At 42.3% G+C, this 18247-nt stretch overlaps 1 protein-coding gene and 2 pseudogenes across 4 annotated transcripts; all 3 read left to right on the top strand.

Annotated features, from left to right (window-relative positions):
* The first annotated feature begins 3202 nt into the window (after positions 1 to 3202).
* LOC148349899 (uncharacterized) lies at positions 3203 to 6596 on the top strand (annotated as a pseudogene). Its single transcript, XR_015853004.1, has 2 exons — positions 3203 to 3437; positions 4943 to 6596. The product of XR_015853004.1 is annotated as an uncharacterized LOC148349899 (transcript).
* Positions 6597 to 6600: 4 nt separating this feature from the next.
* Positions 6601 to 9801, top strand: LOC148349898 (uncharacterized; annotated as a pseudogene).
* Positions 9802 to 11462: 1661 nt separating this feature from the next.
* Positions 11463 to 17849, top strand: LOC148349897 (uncharacterized). 3 transcript variants are annotated; one of them, XM_088355499.1, is made up of 4 exons: positions 11463 to 11717; positions 13607 to 14044; positions 14916 to 14968; positions 16992 to 17090. In XM_088355499.1, the coding sequence occupies exons 1-4, from the start codon at positions 11675 to 11677 to the stop codon at positions 17034 to 17036; spliced, it is 579 nt and encodes a 192-aa protein (XP_088211625.1). In that variant the 5' UTR covers positions 11463 to 11674; the 3' UTR covers positions 17037 to 17090. The 3 variants fall into 3 exon arrangements, with proteins under 3 accessions (XP_088211625.1, XP_088211623.1, XP_088211624.1); XM_088355497.1 differs by lacking the exon at positions 14916 to 14968 and having other exon boundaries at positions 16992 to 17849; XM_088355498.1 differs by lacking the exon at positions 16992 to 17090 and having other exon boundaries at positions 14916 to 16982.
* The last annotated feature ends 398 nt before the right edge of the window (positions 17850 to 18247 follow it).

Here is an 18247-nt window from a genome sequence, read left to right as displayed (position 1 = left end):
ATGTCTTAAGATGTTCATGCATACCCGGCCAATACACACATTCTCTTGCTCTTCTGATGCAGTTTTCAATCCCTAAATGTGAGGCATGAATCTTCTCCATAATTTCTTGTCTTAGAGCTGTTGGGATGACAGCCCTTTCTCCCCGAAAGATTACATTATTCTGTACAGCTAGCTCATCTCGCATAGAAAAATATGGCCTCACCTCCAGCTCAACCTGTCCTTTCTCTTCCGGCCATCCTTGCAGTATTCTCTGTTTCAGCACCTGGAGGGCCTGGTCCTGTTCAGTCTCACTTTGGATTTTTTTTCGTCTCTCCCCTGAAATGGGTAAGTAATTAATCATATTCACCGTTTCAACTTCAGCTTCAACTGAACCCTCAACTGCACATTCTGGTAGGTATGCCCTGCTCAGCGTATCTGCAACAAGCATCAGCCTGCCTGGAACAAACACTATATCCACGTCATATTTCTGAAGCCTTAATAGCATTCTTTGTAGCCTCTTTGGGGCACTAAGCAGAGGCTTCCGTGTGATGGTTTCGAGTGGTTTATGGTCAGACTGTACCACTACCTTTCTGCCATAGGTGTATTGGTGAAATTTTTCGACTCCAAATAGAATGGCAAGACACTCCTTTTCTATTTGTGCATATCCTCTTTCTGTAGAGGTTAGTGCCCTACTGGCGTACGCTATAGGTTGGCCCCCCTGCAAAAGTGCTGCACCCAGCCCAGTTTCGGATGAATCACATTGTAGAGTGAGTTCCTCCCTTGGATTGTAATATTTCAATACTGGTGCTGTGGCTATCATACCTTTTATTGTCCCAAAGGCAGAGTCCTGTATGTCAGTCCATTCCCAGATCACATCCTTGTGTGTCAGTTGCCTTAGGACCTCACAGCTATATGATAGGTGTGGGCAGAATTTTGCGAGATAGTTCACCATTCCGAGCAATCTCTGTAGGCCCTTAATGTTGGTGGGTCTAGGCATTTCTTGTACGGCGCGTACCTTCTCCGGGTCAATTTTCAAGCCCTCCGATGTCAGCCTGTGACCTATGTACGGAACCTCCTTCTGTCTCAACTTCAGTTTGTCAAAATTCAGTTTGATGTTGCATGACCTGCATCGCTCAAGGAGTCTTTTCAGTTTCTCGTCATGGTCCCTTACTGCCCTGTCCTGACATTCCCCTTCTCCAATAATCAGGATATCATCAGCAATAATGCGTACGCCTGGTAACCCCTCAAGTGCCTGTGTCAGCCTGTGCTGAAACACCTCAGGAGCTGGGCTGATCCCCATCGGCATCCTCCTCCACCTGAACCTTCCGAATGGCGTCGCAAATGTTGTCAAGTAACTGGAGTGCTCCGTCAGTTTCACATGCCAGAATCCATTTTTTACATCACACACCGTGAAAACCCTGGCATTCGCCAGGTCTGGCAGGACATCTTCAATCGTTGGTAACGGAAAATGCTGTCTCTTCAGTGCTCTGTTTAGAGGTTTGGGATCAATACAGATCCTCAGCTTTCCCGATGGTTTCCTAACCAGGACCATGTTACTGATCCAATCTGTGCTCCTTTCAACTGGCGTTATTATTTCTCTTTCCACCAGGCTTGTCAGTTCTTGCTTCAGCGGATTCATCAGAGCCACTGGAACTCTCCGCTTTGGTAGTTTCACTGGTGCTATGCTTATATCCACTTCCAGCTCATATGTGCCCGATAAACAGCCATCACCCTCAAACACCTGTGGGTATTGCTCCCTGATCTGCTCCTTCTCCAGTGTTTGTCCTTTGCCGTCTGCTTGTTGAACTATGTCATCAATGGCCATGATATTTTCTCTCTGTATTCTGACTAGATCCATGCCCTGCACTGCTCTGTTCCCCAGCAAGGGCACAGATGCCTGCCCGTCAACCACCATGAATTCAAGTCTGTACAGCTTCCTGTTTCTCGGATTTCTTATTTTAATCTTGCATTTGCCCAAAGGCTTCAGAGTGCTTTTATTGTACATGACAAGAACCTGTTGCGTCTGCTCCAATTTTGTGTCGGGATTCAGCAGATGTAACGGAAGAATATTGCAACTTGCCCCACAGTCCAATTGAAATCTCACTGACTTAGTGTTTGTGCCTATCCCCACATCGCGACACGGCAGGCCAGTTTCACGGGTTCCCTCCAACCTGCGCTCGGCTGGTTTTGTTTTCATTCGCCACGATGCCCACCGCGGACCATTGCGCCCTCCTTATGATGGACCGTTCAAGGTCCTGCAGCATGGTGACAAGACCATGGTCATGGACATTGGTGGTAGGCCAAAGACTGTCTCCGTGGACAGGGTTAAGCCTGCCCACATGGATATGTCCAAGCCATTGGAACTGGCCCAAGCCCCACGGCGCGGCCGTCCTCCTGCGGCACGACCCTCCGGCCCCGTGGGTACCCACTCTGACCCTCCGCCCCCAGCACCTGTGGGCTCTCCAACTGAGTCCACAAGCTCTCACACACACCCCCCCCCCCCCCCCCCCCCCCGCTGTTCCAGCTCCTTGTACCCGCAGTGGCCGGGTCAGCGTCCCAACCAGGCACAGAGACTTTGACTATGGGTGAATTCTGGGGGGGCTTGTGTAGTGGGTTTTACATAATTCACCCACGGAACCGTTATTTAGTTAGCGAGTTCCTAGGGGGACTCTTAATTCGGCCGGCTCGAGCCACTCTCGTGTTTGTTTTGTTATTGCAAGTTTAAATGTCATTAAAGCAGCTTTCGTTGGCACCTTTGTTTGACACTCCGCCTACGACTCCCGTCTCTGCTCGCTACAGTCTCCCTAATTAATACAGATATGCAATAAAATGGAAAGATGATTTTAAAATTATAATTTGACTAAGTTATTTTTTAAAAATATATTGTCATGATTAAGGTATTTCAATGTATAATAGACTATTGACTTGATTACGCTAAACTGTTTCTGCAACCGCGTGACCTTTTTGGAAAATAATGCGGAAACCGAGGAATTACCGTGAGACAAACGTTTCACAATAATTCATCATATAAAAAGAAACAGCAGTTATGATGCTTTGAACGTGACTAAGAAGCAATAATAAAAACATAAATCCAGTTAATATGCTAATTTTATTTTGTTTTAGTAACTGCGTGTATATTTGAAAAGTTTAGATGTGATAGCAATGCTAGTAGATCAATAACCGGAAGTTGGTGCATTTTCCGGTGGTAAATAGGAAAACGGAACATGTGCTTTTTTTCCATTATAGGGGCCAGACTCTTTTGTTTCGGCAACGAAGTGTTTCGATCCAGTCGCGACAGAAAGCGCAATTTGCCTTAAATGAATCAAGCGAGTGCTTGAAACCTGCGAAAGAGGGAAAGGAATATTCAAAAATAAGCTTCCAATTCCCAAAGAGGAGGTCCAGTCACCACTACAAAATGGCGGTTTGCAAGCAGCTTCGAATTGTGTTGAGCAGAGCAGGTTGGTCATTTATTTCCTACTTTGTTACCTTTCATATAATATCCTCGAAATCGTGTTTTTTTTTGCACGTAAAACGCAATCAGGAGGGTACAGGGTAAAACTCACTGATATAAATCAAAGACGAGATAGCGCGTTAGAAGGCCGCTTACTGTCGTCCCCACATAGCGGCCACTTACGTTCCCTCTAATCTGCCTGGTGGGTGGAGGAGTTTGTGTTTTTTAAAAAAGATTTGATTGTATTTTTTTATTACTAGGACTTTGAAATGTAGAGAAGTCTGATTGGCTTAAATTCAAGTAAGAAAGGTCACGTGGCCTTTGAGAATCTTTGTGATTAAGGGCGATACAAATGAAAATGACTTGTTGCCAGAAGGGGGCTCTTTCGGCCCCTAAACGGCTTTTCGCGTTGTCTTGATAGCTTTCATCCACAAATTTGGTTTGAACAAATTTATTGACACTAATAACAGAAAACAATCATGACAATCTCAACAGCAATCAAGCACATTCACAATATTATATTTCAATATGACGTTTAACAGCAAACACAAAGTGAGGTTTGAACAACCCTTCTCGAAAATCTTATTAGCAATCAAGCATATTCACAATTTCATTATATAACATCTTTGTTAGTGTCAATAGTTCCGTCCAGGCCAAAGTCGATTGTCCTCGGTCTGAACAAATCCACCGACACCAACAGCAGCAAAACAAACACGACAATCTCAACAGCCATCAAGCATATTCACAATTTTGTTATATCTGTCAATATGACATGACGATATGACATTTTAACACTTTTTCTGACATTTTCAACATCAATTAAACAATTTCAGAGTTATTATCTTTTAATAGTAGTTAACCAAAGTGTAAAGGGCAAAACTATTGTGCAAGGGCATAGCTCTGTCATCCCACCCTCCCAAGCAGCATCCTCCAGTCCTCTTTGCGGGTCCTCTCCCTTCTTACTTCTACTTTCCACAACCCAGGCCGTTGCTGCCGGGACCCCCACAGTGTAGCCCCGGTTCCCCACTCCGGGTGGGTGCAGACGATTCTTCTTTATGGTTGCGTCCTAGGCCCGCCGCTCACAGATTGTATGGTATCTACAGCCATTTGGAGCACAGCCACTGGGGGGATCTGCCTGCACCTCCATACCAGCAGGTTAATTACCAACGATCATGTAACCTTAAGCACAAATAGACTTAAAAGCCACACTAGAGAACAAAAGTAGAAAAAAAAAAGCACGAAAAATGAAGCACAAAGCTATGAAAAAAAATAAAATGGCGTCACGGGCAGACGTAAGCAAATCAAGGGATGTCCACAAGGACCGAAACCTAAACACCTGCTTCACTTGAAAATGAACCCCAAAACAGTGAAAGCACATTCCCAGGAGTGCTTTCGCTAACCGCCCCAAAAACATTTTTAAAAATCTATTCATATATTTTGTCATCTCTTTATTATTGTATTTTTTGGTGTATTTGGGACGATACAATACCATGTGTGCCCTGTGTCCCACAGATGTCAGTGAAGAATTCCTTCTTCCTGTGCTACAGGAGGCAGACTTTCCCGGCATTAAAAAGGAGAAGGATGATGAGGAGTTTGTTTGTGTTAAAAAAGAGGAATCTTCAAAGGAGTTGCCTGTGACCGAGACCTCATTAACCACTGAGAATCAGGTTGAAGGTGAAGAAAGCAACTGGGAAGAACCTCCATGCAGCAGCTCCCGTCAACACGAGGAAACTAATGATGACGACACGTCAGACTCTGCGCACACTGATGGCGACGAACAGTCAGAAGGCGATATCAAGTGTTCTCAGTGTGGGAAAACCTTTCGACTCAAGCGTCATTTGAAGTTGCATATGGTAATTCACACTGGTGAGAAGCCATTTTCCTGCTCAGTTTGTGGTCAAAGATTTAACCTGAAAGGTAACTTAAACCAACACACAAGAACCCACACTGGTGAGAAGCCATTTTCTTGCTCAGTGTGCAGTCGAAAATTAAGCTCGAAGCAGTCTTTACAAAACCACACAAGAACCCACACTGGTGAGAAGCCTTTTTCCTGCTCAATTTGCGATCAAAGATTCAGCTTCAAATTAAGCTTAAACCAACACACAAGAACCCACACTGGTGAGAAGCCATTTTCTTGCTCAGTGTGCAGTCGAAAATTAAGCTCGAAGCAGTCTTTACAAAACCACACAAGAACCCACACTGGTGAGAAGCCTTTTTCCTGCTCAATTTGCGATCAAAGATTCAGCCTCAAATTAAGCTTAAACCAACACACAAGAACCCACACTGGTGAGAAGCCATTTTCCTGCTCAGATTGTGGTCAAAGATTTAACCTGAAACGTAGCTTAGACGAACACACAAGAACCCACACTGGTGAGAAGCCATTTTCCTGCTCAGTTTGCGGTCAAAGATTCAGCCTGAAAGCAAACTTAAACCAACATACAAGAACCCACACTGGTGAGAAGCCATTTTCCTGCTCAGTTTGCGGTGAAAGATTTACTATTAGTGGACGTTTGAAAGAACACGCAAGAACCCACACTGGTGAGAAGCCATTTTCCTGCTCAGTGTGCAGTCGAAGATTTAGCTTAAAGCGGACCTTAAAATGCCACACAAGAACCCACACTGGTGAGAAACCTTTTTCTTGCTCAGTGTGCGGTCAGAAAATAAGCTCGAAGCAGAATTTACAATACCACAAAAGAACCCACACTGGTGAGAAACCTTTTTCTTGCTCAGTGTGCGGTCAAAAATTCAGCTCGAAGCAGGCTTTACAATACCACAAAAGAACCCACACTGGTGAGAAACCTTTTTCCTGCTCGATTTGTGGTCAAAGATTTAACATGAAAGCATACTTAAAACAACACACAAGAACCCACACTGGCGAGAAGCCTTTTTCCTGCTCAATTTGCGGTCAGAGATTCAGCTTCAAATCAAACTTAAACAAACACACAAGAACCCACACTGGCGAGAAGCCTTTTTCCTGCTCAGTTTGCAGTCAGACATTCAGCCGGAAGCATCTCTTAGAAGACCACACAAGAACCCACACTGGTGAGAAACCTTTTTCTTGCTCAGTGTGCGGTCAAAAATTCAGCTCGAAGCAGGCTTTACAATACCACAAAAGAACCCACACTGGTGAGAAGCCTTTTTCCTGCTCGATTTGTGGTCAAAGATTTAACATGAAAGCATACTTAAAACAACACACAAGAACCCACACTGGCGAGAAGCCTTTTTCCTGCTCAATTTGCGGTCAAAGATTCAGCTTCAAATCAAACTTAAACCTACACACAAGAACCCACACTGGCGAGAAGCCTTTTTCCTGCTCAATTTGCGGTCATAGATTCAGCCTCAAATCAAGCTTAAACCAACATACAAGAACCCACACTGGTGAGAAGCCATTTTCCTGCTCAGATTGTGGTCAAAGATTTAACCTGAAATGTAGCTTAGACAAACACACAAGAACCCACACTGGTGAGAAGCCATTTTCCTGCTCGGTTTGTGGTCAAAGATTTAACCACAAAGGTAGCTTAAACCGACACATAAGAACCCACTGGTGAGAAGCCTTTTTCCTGCTCAATTTGTGGTCAGAAATTCAGCTGTTAGAGTTCCTTAAAATCGCATGTTAGAACCCACACTCGTGAGAAGCCCCTTACTTACCCTGTTTGCTGTCAAAGAGTTAGCCTCAAAGCAATTTTAAACCAACACACAAGAATCCACGCTGATGAGAAGCTTTTTTCCTGTTCAGTTTGCGGTCAAATATTCAGCTCAAAGCAGGCTTTACAAAACCACACAAGAATCCACACTGGTGAGAAGCCTTTTTCTTGCCCTGTTTGCGGTCAAAGATTCAGATCGAAGCAGGGTTTACAATACCACACAAGAACCCACACTGGCGAGAAGCCTTTTTCCTGCTCAATTTGCGGTCAGAGATTCAGCTTCAAATCAAACTTAAACAAACACACAAGAACCCACACTGGCGAGAAGCCTTTTTCCTGCTCAGTTTGCAGTCAGACATTCAGCCGGAAGCATCTCTTAGAAGACCACACAAGAACCCACACTGGTGAGAAACCTTTTTCTTGCTCAGTGTGCGGTCAAAAATTCAGCTCGAAGCAGGCTTTACAATACCACAAAAGAACCCACACTAGTGAGAAGCCTTTTTCCTGCTCGATTTGTGGTCAAAGATTTAACATGAAAGCATACTTAAAACAACACACAAGAACCCACACTGGCGAGAAGCCTTTTTCCTGCTCAATTTGCGGTCAAAGATTCAGCTTCAAATCAAACTTAAACCTACACACAAGAACCCACACTGGCGAGAAGCCTTTTTCCTGCTCAATTTGCGGTCATAGATTCAGCCTCAAATCACGCTTAAACCAACATACAAGAACCCACACTGGTGAGAAGCCATTTTCCTGCTCAGATTGTGGTCAAAGATTTAACCTGAAATGTAGCTTAGACTAACACACAAGAACCCACACTGGTGAGAAGCCATTTTCCTGCTCGGTTTGTGGTCAAAGATTTAACCACAAAGGTAGCTTAAACCGACACATAAGAACCCACTGGTGAGAAGCCTTTTTCCTGCTCAATTTGTGGTCAGAAATTCAGCTGTTAGAGTTCCTTAAAATCGCATGTTAGAACCCACACTCGTGAGAAGCCCCTTACTTACCCTGTTTGCTGTCAAAGAGTTAGCCTCAAAGCAATTTTAAACCAACACACAAGAATCCACGCTGATGAGAAGCTTTTTTCCTGTTCAGTTTGCGGTCAAATATTCAGCTCAAAGCAGGCTTTACAAAACCACACAAGAATCCACACTGGTGAGAAGCCTTTTTCTTGCCCTGTTTGCGGTCAAAGATTCAGATCGAAGAAGGGTTTACAATACCACACAAGAACCCACACTGGTGAGAAGCCTTTTTCTTCCGGGCCATGATTTCTGAGTCAGGCCAGAGCTCAGTGTCACACGGGTGGTGGTGAAAAACGGTCACTGTGCTTGAGATGACTTCATTTTTTTGCATTTACATTTAAGAAATCTACCACTGAATGTGTAGATGTGTGTTCTCCTTTAACTAGCTCCACAGGAGGATGTCAACTTCTGTCTTTATTTTTCAACCGCAATTCTATCGATGTCTTTTTTGTTCGTATTGCATCCAAATTGTTGCATGATAGCGCCATCGTATGGTCAATCATTCCTATACAGTAATCCCTTGTTGTATCGTTGTTTACTTATTGCGGTTTTGCTACTTGGCAGATTTTTATCCTCTATTGTCTTCTGCATTCTTTTTTCTGCTTGCCCGCACGACGATGACATTACAGTTTGAGTTGTACATGTACCTAAAACGTGTTTATGTGTAAAGCTTTTCCAACTTTTCTAAAAGCCATCATGGTATCACAGCGCTCTGGACCCACAAAGCACCAAGACGCAGAGGAAGATAGTTCAACAAACTTGCCTGCAGCAGCATGTGTCTGTTTAGTGCTCCAGAGTGGCTTTTTGAAAAAATGTTTGATAATGGAAAAATTAAAGAGTGCTTGAATTTAGTCATTAACACCAAATGCCGTTTTCTATGTCCACACGAAGGTGACAAAGTATTATCTGAAGTGAAGTGGTTGGTCTCCCTAATCAATACAGATAAGTTAATAACTTTTGTTTGGTTAAAATTTCTGCTAAAATATGTTTGTATAGTTTATGTATAAGTAAACTGCAATGACGAGTCCAACAGTGCCACCTGCTGGTATGGGGTGAGGTTTGGTTTGGCTTTTGATTTTATGATTAGAATGCGGATATTGTGCGCAGCCTACAGCGCGCTGCTAAAGGTAAGCCACGATCTTTGGGTGCTTTGCAAAAAGTTCATCGTAAACATTAAGACCACAGTTGACAGATCTCTCAACATGCACAGTGGTGAAGTTGATGTTGTCAGAGTGTTTGGATTTATTTTCATTTTGTTTCTGTCGCCATTTAAGTTAGTTTTGTTGTACCAAAATGCTAATTCCCCTTATAGTGTTGAAAGCCAGCAGAGGTGCTAACCACATGTTGTGGATATGTTGTGTGACTCATTGCAGATAAATTGTTCCCCTTTTTACACTAGTTATTGTAATCATTTCTATTTTCTCATATATATAAAAAGGATGATGTTGGTTAAATTTCAGATTAAAGAAAAAATATGTTGAATTCATTGTAAAGGTTAAAACCACTGTACGATCTCTTGTTAAAAGTGTCTTGTTAAAATGTATTGTGATGGTTGATATTCTAAAATGTGTTTTATGTAAACTGAAAAGAAAACTATTTGATATGCTTTAGGGCAGTCTACAGCGCACTGCTAACGTGTTGAAAGCCAGCGGAGGTGCTAACCACATGTTGTGGATATGTTGTGTGACACTTTGCAGCAACTGTAATAAAAGCCTCATCATCCAGTCTAGCGTGAATGTGGATCTTTGGTGGGACGGGTACACGGCGGTAACATACGCAATGAAATGGAAATATGATTTAAACATTTTTATTAGAAAATCAAGTGTTCAAATACTTGATTGGAGAAACCGGCAGGGAACTGAGAAAAACGCTGTGGACTACACTCAGACCAGTAGAGCAAAGGGAGGAAACTTTGGTCAAGCTAATAGCGCTGTTCGACAAACACTGTAGTCCTAAACCAAATGAAACGGTTGAGATACAGGTTTTTCTCCAGAAACCAGAACGCTAATGAAACGATTGACAAGTACGTTACTGACTTAAGAGTTCTTTTGGATACTTGCAACTTTGGGGCTGCAAAAGACTCTGATTATGGATAAAATAGTGTGCGGAATCCAGGACTCGCACGTGAGAGAGCGCTTGCTGCCCGAGGCAGATCTGATGTTGGGAAGAAGCATCGAACTATGCAGAGCAGCGGATCTATAGAAGGGAAATGTGAAGACAATCGTGAGACGAGTAGGTGAAGAAGTGCAAGCAGTTAAGAAAAATTATTGGAGCGCAGGGGCGAAGGTAATCAAGAACTGCAGGAACTGTGGGAAACAAGATAAGTGGAGAAAAGAGCTGTCCTGCTCATGGGAAAGTCTGTAGCAAATGCAAGAAAAACAACAGATGCAAAACGTCAGATACACAATCAAAACGAATACTGAGTGTGGCAGAAACCGAGGAGGACTATGAGGAAGTTATGAGCCTTCGCGCAGAGGGGGGGGGGGGGGGGGGGTTGGGGTTTTTAAGGGTTATTGATCTATCTTCGTTATTCATTATCCATTATCCGTTATCGGTCAGTTCATTATACGCTACAAAGCCTAGGAGCCGGGACAGGCGAACCAAGACGCAGAGGAAAATTGTTCAACAAACTTGCCTGCAGCGGCATGTGGCTGTTATTGCTCCCGAGTGGCTTTTTCAGAAAAAGTTTGATATTGGAAAAATGAAAAAAATGCTTGAATATGGTTATTAACACCAAATGCTGTTTTCTATCTCCACACGAAGGTGACAAAGTGTTAAGTAAAGTAGTTGGTCTTGATGTGGGTTTTACTGTACATAATTCACCCACAGAACCATTGTTTAGTCAGCGAGTTTCTAGGGGGACTCTTAATTCGGCCGGCTCGAGCCACTCTTGTGTTTGTTTTGTTATTGCAAGTTTAAATGTCATTAAAGCGGCTTTCGTTTTCGCCTTTGTTTGACACTCTGCCTACGATTCCCGTCTCTGCTCGCAACAAGATGATTTTAAAATTATAATTTGACTAAGTTATTTTTTAACAATATGTATGTATATGTATGTTTAAGGTATTTCAATGTATAATAGACGATTGACTTGACTACTGTAAACCGTTTCTGCGACCACGTGACCTTTTTAGAAAATAACACTGCAGAAAACGAGGAATTACCGTAAGACAAACGTTTCACAATAATTCATCATACAAAAAGAAACGGCAGTTACGATGCTTTGAACATGAATAAGAAGCAATAATATAAAAAATAAAATTAATATGCTATTTTTATTTGTTTTAGCTACTACGTGTATATTTGAAAAGTTTAGATGTGATAGCAATGCTTTTAGATCAATAACCGGAAGTTGGTGCCTTTTCCGGTTGTAGATAGGGAAACGGAACTTGTGCTTTTTCTATTATAGGGGCCAGACTCTTTTGTTTCGGCAACGAAGTCTTTCGATCCAGTCGCGACAGAAAGCGCAATTTGCCTTAAATGAATCAAGCGAGTGCTTGAAACCTGCGAAAGAGGGAAAGGAATATTCAAAAATAAGCTTCCAATTCCCAAAGAGGAGGTCCAGTCACCACTACAAAATGGCGGCCTGTGAGCAGATTGGAGTTGTGTTGGACGAAGCAGGTTGGTCATTTATTTCCTACTTTGTTACCTTTAATGTAATATCCTCAAAATCACATTTTCTTGTTTGTAAAACGTAATCGGGCGGATAGAGGGTAAAACTCGCAGATATATATCCTTGATAAGATAAGCAAGCGCGTTAGAAGGCCGCTTACTGTCGTTCCCACATAGCGGCCTTTTATGTTCCCTCTAATCTGCTGGGTGGGTGGAGGAGTTCGTGTTTTTTAAAAAAGATTTGATTGTATTTTTTTTTATTACTGGGACTTTGAAATATGAGAAGTTTGGTTGGCTTGAATTCAAGTAAGAAAAGTCACGTGGCTTCCTTTGAGAATCTTCGTGATTAAGGGCTATATAGTGCTTCGAGGTCCTAAGATTACCCACAATGCATTGCTGGCGGCCATTTTGGAAGTCCACAAAGCTTTTCACTTCATTGTTATTGTTCAGCGAACCAGTTAGATTCTACATTGTAATGCCGAATACGTGCGTTATTGTTGGCTGTTGTAGCCGAGGGGAAAAGGGTAGGAAGGGCTTCTTTAGACTTCCGAAGTGTGTTTACGATCAGGGGATTGAAGCTCAGGAGAAAAGTCAACGGCGAAGACGACCCCAAACTACTTTTATAACATATATGTGAGGTATTTCGCCGAAAACGACATTTAAAAACCGAACAAAACTCCGTTTCTCATTCGTACACTATTTTGGTGGAGAAATTCAACGCGGTTTCAGGGAAAGAGAGTCTCCTTTCCTCAGTCAACTCGCGTCAATAGAAAGCTAAGCTAACTTAGCCACCGGTGCGCCGTTCGGAGAAGCGTTGCCTTTCCCGGGTTGTTCAACATAGAACAAAAGGGAAGCAACATGAGAACAACATTCCCCTAAACCTGCAACACAGTTGCAATGGGCACACAGAATCGATGATGACTTGTCAACAATGATCCATGGTTGTAAACTTGGCTGAGACAAACTCTGAGAATGTAGAACTTTCCCTTTCACAGTCTTGTTTTCATCACCTTCGCTTGTGTGCACAGACACATCCCGAACCCAACCAGACACAAATCTGTCGTAGGCTTCCATACTTTTGTAATTTTGAAAATCCTTCAGTTCACAAAGGGGAGTTGGGTGGAAAATAAGATAGTTAACAAGTTCGATGTAAGTCACTCACGGCAACAAATCGGGATCAGACTTCCAGTCCTTGTTTTTAATTTTGCAGGGATCCAATTTTCCAATAAAATGCAACTTCGCAGCATACCGCTCGCGTGCTTGCTTGTCTAAACTCTCCACGTAGTTTTCCATAGTGTTGATGGACAAAATCCGTACACAAACGAAGCTAGTTGAGTAAATAAATAGACAAACTGAGTAAATATTTGCTCCTCTCGCTATCACCTCTTGTAATCGACTGACTTCCGAAATGGCGGCACGAAGCCGTGTTACTATTTTTAGCACAAAGCTCGGAGCCCTCTATACAAATAAAAATGACTTGTTGCCAGAAGGGGGCTCATTGGGCTCCTAAACGGCTTTTCGCATTGTCTTGATAGCTTTCATCCACAAATTACCAACGATCATGTAACCTTAAGCACAAATTGACTTAAAAGCCACACTAGAGAACAAAAGAAGAAAAGAAGCACGAAAAATGAAGCACAAAGCTATGAAAACAAATAAAATGGCGACACAGGCAGACGTAAGCAAATCAAGGGATGTCCAGAAGGACCAAAACCTTAACACCTGCTTCACTTGAAAGTGAACCCCAAAACAGTGAAAGCACATTCCCAGGAGCGCTTTCGCTAACCGCCCCAAAAACATTTTAAAAAATCTATTCATATATTTTGTCATTTCTTTATTATGGTATTTTGTGGTGTATTTGGGATGATACAATACCATGTGTGTCTTGTGTCCCACAGATGTCAGTGAAGATTTCTTTCTTCCTGTGCTGCAGGAGCCAGACTTTCCCGGCATTAAAAAGGAGAAGGATGACGAGGAGCTTATTTGTGTTAAAGAGGAGGAACATTTCAAAGAGTTGCTTGTGACCGAGACTTCATTAACCACCGAGAATCAGGTTGAACACAAAGAAAGGAACTGGGAGGAACCTTCATGCAGCAGCTCCCGTCAACACGAGGAAACTAATGAGGACGACACGTCAGACTCTGCGCACACTGATGGCGACGAACAGTCTGAAGGCGATATCAAGTGTTCTCAGTGTGGGAAAACCTTTCGATTCAAGTTTCGTTTAAAATTGCACATGGTAATTCACACTGGTGAGAAGCCATTTTCCTGCTCAGATTGCGGTCAAAGATTCAGCCTGAAAGCAAACTTAAACCGACATACAAGAACCCACACTGGTGAGAAGCCCTTTTCCTGTTCAGTTTGCGGTGAAAGATTTACTCATAGTGGGAACTTGAAAAAACACACAAAAACCCACGCTGGTGAGAAGCCATTTTCCTGCTCAGTGTGCAGTCGAAGATTTAGCTCAAAGTGGACCCTAAAATGACACACACGAACCCACACTGGTGAGAAGCCTTTTTCCTGTTCAGTGTGCGGTCAAAATTTCAGCTCGAAGCAGGCTTTACAAAACCACAAAAGAACCCACACTGGTGAGAAGCCTTTTTCCTGCTCAAATTGTGGTGAATGTTTCAGACAGAAGACACAGTTGAAAAAGCATACAACAATCCACACTGGTGAGAAGCCTTTTTCTTGCCCTGTTTGCAGTCAAAGATTCAGATCTAAGCAGGGTTTACTATACCACACAAAAACCCACACTGGTGAGAAGCCTTTTTCCTGCTTAATTTGTGGTGAATGTTTCAGACAGAAGACACAGTTGGAAAATCATACAACAATCCACACTGGTGAAAAGCCTTTTTCTTGCCCTGTTTGCGGTCAAAGATTCAGATCGAAGCAGGGTTTACAATACCACACAAGAACCCACACTGGTGAGAAACCTTTTTCTTGCTCAGTGTGCGGTCAAAAATTCAGCTCGAAGCAGGTTTTACAACACCACAAAAGAACCCACACTGGTGAGAAGCCTTTTTCCTGCTTGATTTGTGGTCACAGATTTAACATGAAAGCATGCTTAAAGCGACACACAAGAACCCACACTGGCGAGAAGCCTTTTTCCTGCTCAATTTGTGGTCAAAGATTCAGCCTCAAATCAAACTTAAACCTACACACAAGAACCCACACTGGTGAGATGCCTTTTTCCTGTTCAATTTGCAGTCAAAGATTCAGCTCGAGGCAGGGTTTACAATACCACACAAGAACCCACACTGGTGAGAAGCCTTTTTCCTGCTCAATTTGTGGTGAACGTTTCAGACAGAAGACACACTTGAAAAAACATACAACAATTCACACTGGTGAGAAGCCTTTTTCTTGCCCTGTTTGCGGTCAAAGATTCAGATCAAAACAGGGTTTACAATACCACAGAAGAACCCACACTGGTGAGAAGCCTTTTTCCTGCTCGATTTGTGGTGAAAAATTCAGGTGGAAGACACACTTGAAAAAACATACAACAATCCACACTGGTGAGAAGCTTTTTTTCTTCCGGGCCATGATTCCTGAGTCAGGCCAGAGCTCAGTGTCACACGGGTGGTGGTGAAAAACGGTCACTGTGCTTGAGATGACTTCATTTTTTTGCATTTACATTTAAGAAATCTACCACTGAATGTGTAGATGTGTGTTCTCCTTTAACTAGCTCCACAGGAGGATGTCAACTTCTGTCTTTTTTTTTAAACCGCAATTCTATCTATGTCTCTTTTGTTCGTATTGCATCCAAATTGTTGCATGGAAGCGCTATTGTAAAGTCAATCATTCCTATACAGTAATCCCTTATTGCGGTTTTGCTACTTGGCAGATTTTTATTGGCTAAATAGTTTACCAGCCTCTTTTCTTTCCTGTGCGACAATTACATTAAAGTTTGAGTTGTACACATACCTTTAACGTGTTTATGTGTAAATCCTTTCCAACTTCCAATTTTTCTAAAAGCCATCATGTTATCAAAGCACCAAGACACAGAGGAAGATTGTTGCCTGCAGCAGCATGTGTCTGTTTAGTGCCCCAGAGTTGCTTTTTGAAAAAAATGTTTGATAATGGAAAAATTAAAGAGTGCTTGAATTTGGTCATTAACACCAAATGCCGTTTTCTATGTCCACACGAAGGTGACAAAGTATTATCTGAAGTGAAGTGTTGGTCTCTCTAATCAATACAGATATGTGTAATGGGTGTATTAATAACTTTTGTTTGGTAAAAAATTCTGCTAAAACATGTTTGTATAGTTTATGTATAAGCGTCCTGCAATGAGGAGTCCAACAGTGTCACCTGCTGGTATGAGGTAAGGTTTGGTTTGGCATTTGATTTTATGAGCAGAATGCGGATATTGTGCGCAGCCTACAGCGCGCTGCTAAAGGTAAGCCACGATCTTTGGGTGCTCCGCAAAAAGTTAATCGTAAACATTAACACCACAGTTGACAGATCTCTCAACATGCACAGTGGTGAAGTTGATGTCGTTAGGGTGTTTGGATTTGATTTTGTTTTGTTTCTGTCGCCATTTAAGTTAGTTTTGTTGTACTAAAATGCTAATTCCCCTTATAGTGTTGAAAGCCAGCAGAGGTGCTAACCACATGTTGTGGATATGTTGTGCGACTCATTGCAGATAAATTGTTCCCCTTTTTACACTAGTTATTGTAATTATTCTTATTTTCTCATATATATATAAAAAGGATGATGTTGGTTATATTTCAGATTAAAGAAACAATATGTTAAGTTCATTGTAAACGTTAAAACCACTGTGTGATCTCTTGTTAACATAACACAATAAAATGGAAATATGATTTAAACATTTTAATCCGAGAGTAAGTTGTTTTTAATAGAATAGAATATACCTTTATTGTCATTGTTACAAAATGGGTAAACGTATTTTGACAACGAAATTGGGCATGCTACTCCAGGTTCACACAGTCACAGTGAGGTAAAAACACCAAGAAGATAAGGTTATAAAACAAGGAGGATAAGGTTATAGTTATAGTTTACACAATATTTACACAAGAAATGTCGGCATGTAGGATGTTACAGTTTGGTATCGTCAGGGTTTGTGCAATTATGCATTTGGTGCAAAAATAGTCAACATTGTGCAATCTGAGCAGTAAACATAGACACGAGTACCATTTTACGTTCGTATGAGGTAGTATTTTTGCTAGAGTTTTTCAGTTTTTTGTGCGGTGTCTGTTTGGGGTGGTAATGGCTCTGGGGAAGAAACTGTCTCTGAGTCTGTTTCTTTTTGTTTTGTGTGACCCGTAGCGCCTGCCGGAAGGCAGCAGATCGAAGAAGTGGGGGCCGGGGTGAGAAAAGTCCTCGATGATGTTTTCTGCTCTGCTGAGGTAGCGAGAGCAGGCAATGTCCTTCAGACTGGGCAGAGAGCAACCGACGATTTTCTGGGCTGTTTTGATGACCCTCTGGAGCGTTTTCCCGTCTGCTGCTGTGCACCCAGCATACCACACCGTAATGCAGTACGGTGACAATATATTGTCATGTTTAAGGTATTTCAATGTATAATAGGCGATTGACTTCTGTAAACTGTTTCTGACGACCGTGTGTCTTTTTGGAAAACAACACTGTTACGATGTATGTTTCTCCCGGTGCGGCTAGATGGGTGGGGGGTGAGGGGATTCAACCTTGCAACGTACACACTGAAGTTTCCAGGAAAGCTGATGAACTGGTGAGAAGCCTTTTTCCTGCTCATTTTGTGGTGAAAAGTTCACCTTGAAGAAAACCTTAAAACACCACTTGAGAATCCACACTGGTGAGAAGCCTTTTTCCTCCGGGCCATGATTCCTGAAACAGGCCAGAGCTCAGTGTCACACAGGTACTGGTGATAATAGCAACGGTCACTGTGTCTGAGATGATTTCATTTTTTTGCATTTACATTTAAGTTTCTGTCGCCATTTAAGTTAGTTTGTGATCTCTTGTTAAAATGTATTGTGATGGTTGATATTCTAAAATGTGTTTTATGTAAACTGAAAAGAAAACTATTCGATGTTTTAGGGCAGTCTACAGCGCGCTGCTAACGTGTTGAAAGCCAGCGGAGGTGCTAACCACATGTTGTGGATATGTCGTGTGACACTTTGCAGCAACTGTAATAAAAGCCTCATCATCCAGTCTAGCGTGAATGTGGATCTTTGGTGGGACGGGTACACGGCGGTAACATACGCAATAAAATGGAAATATGATTTTAAAAATTTAATTGAAAAATCAAGTGTTCAAATACTTGATTGGAGAAACCGGCATGGAACTGGGAAAAACGCTGTGTTTGTCTTTTATTAGCATATTTGGTATTGGAGTCATCCAAAAGTCATTGAAAGTAATCAAGTTAAAGTAACCCTACCCAACCCTGAATATCTAACGTAAACCATGGTGGCAGCGGTATTATCGAACTTATTAATGCTAACGGATGTCGAATGAAGAAAGTGAGAGAAAAGAAGAAGCGGAGGACAACGTAAACAAACGTGAAAAGACGATGGAAACCTCCCGCCAGATTGGATAGGCATTCCAACTGC

This window comes from Urocampus carinirostris, chromosome 16 (assembly GCF_059441175.1).
Source record: "Urocampus carinirostris isolate Australia breed hairy pipefish chromosome 16, RoL_Ucar_1.0, whole genome shotgun sequence".
NCBI lineage: Eukaryota > Metazoa > Chordata > Actinopteri > Syngnathiformes > Syngnathidae > Urocampus > Urocampus carinirostris.
Note: the sequence above shows the minus strand (reverse complement) of the source record. Positions and strands in the feature narration are given on the sequence as shown.

Excerpts from the sequence above, each read along its gene's own strand:
- LOC148349897 (XM_088355497.1), top strand. The coding sequence starts at position 11,675 with ATGGCGGCCTGTGAGCAGATTGGAGTTGTGTTGGACGAAGCAG. Across the intron at positions 11,718-13,606 it reads AGTTGTGTTGGACGAAGCAG|ATGTCAGTGAAGATTTCTTT; the intron begins GTTGGTCATTTA and ends TGTGTCCCACAG. Across the intron at positions 14,045-16,991 it reads ACATACAAGAACCCACACTG|CGCCTGCCGGAAGGCAGCAG; the intron begins GTGAGAAGCCCT and ends TGTGACCCGTAG.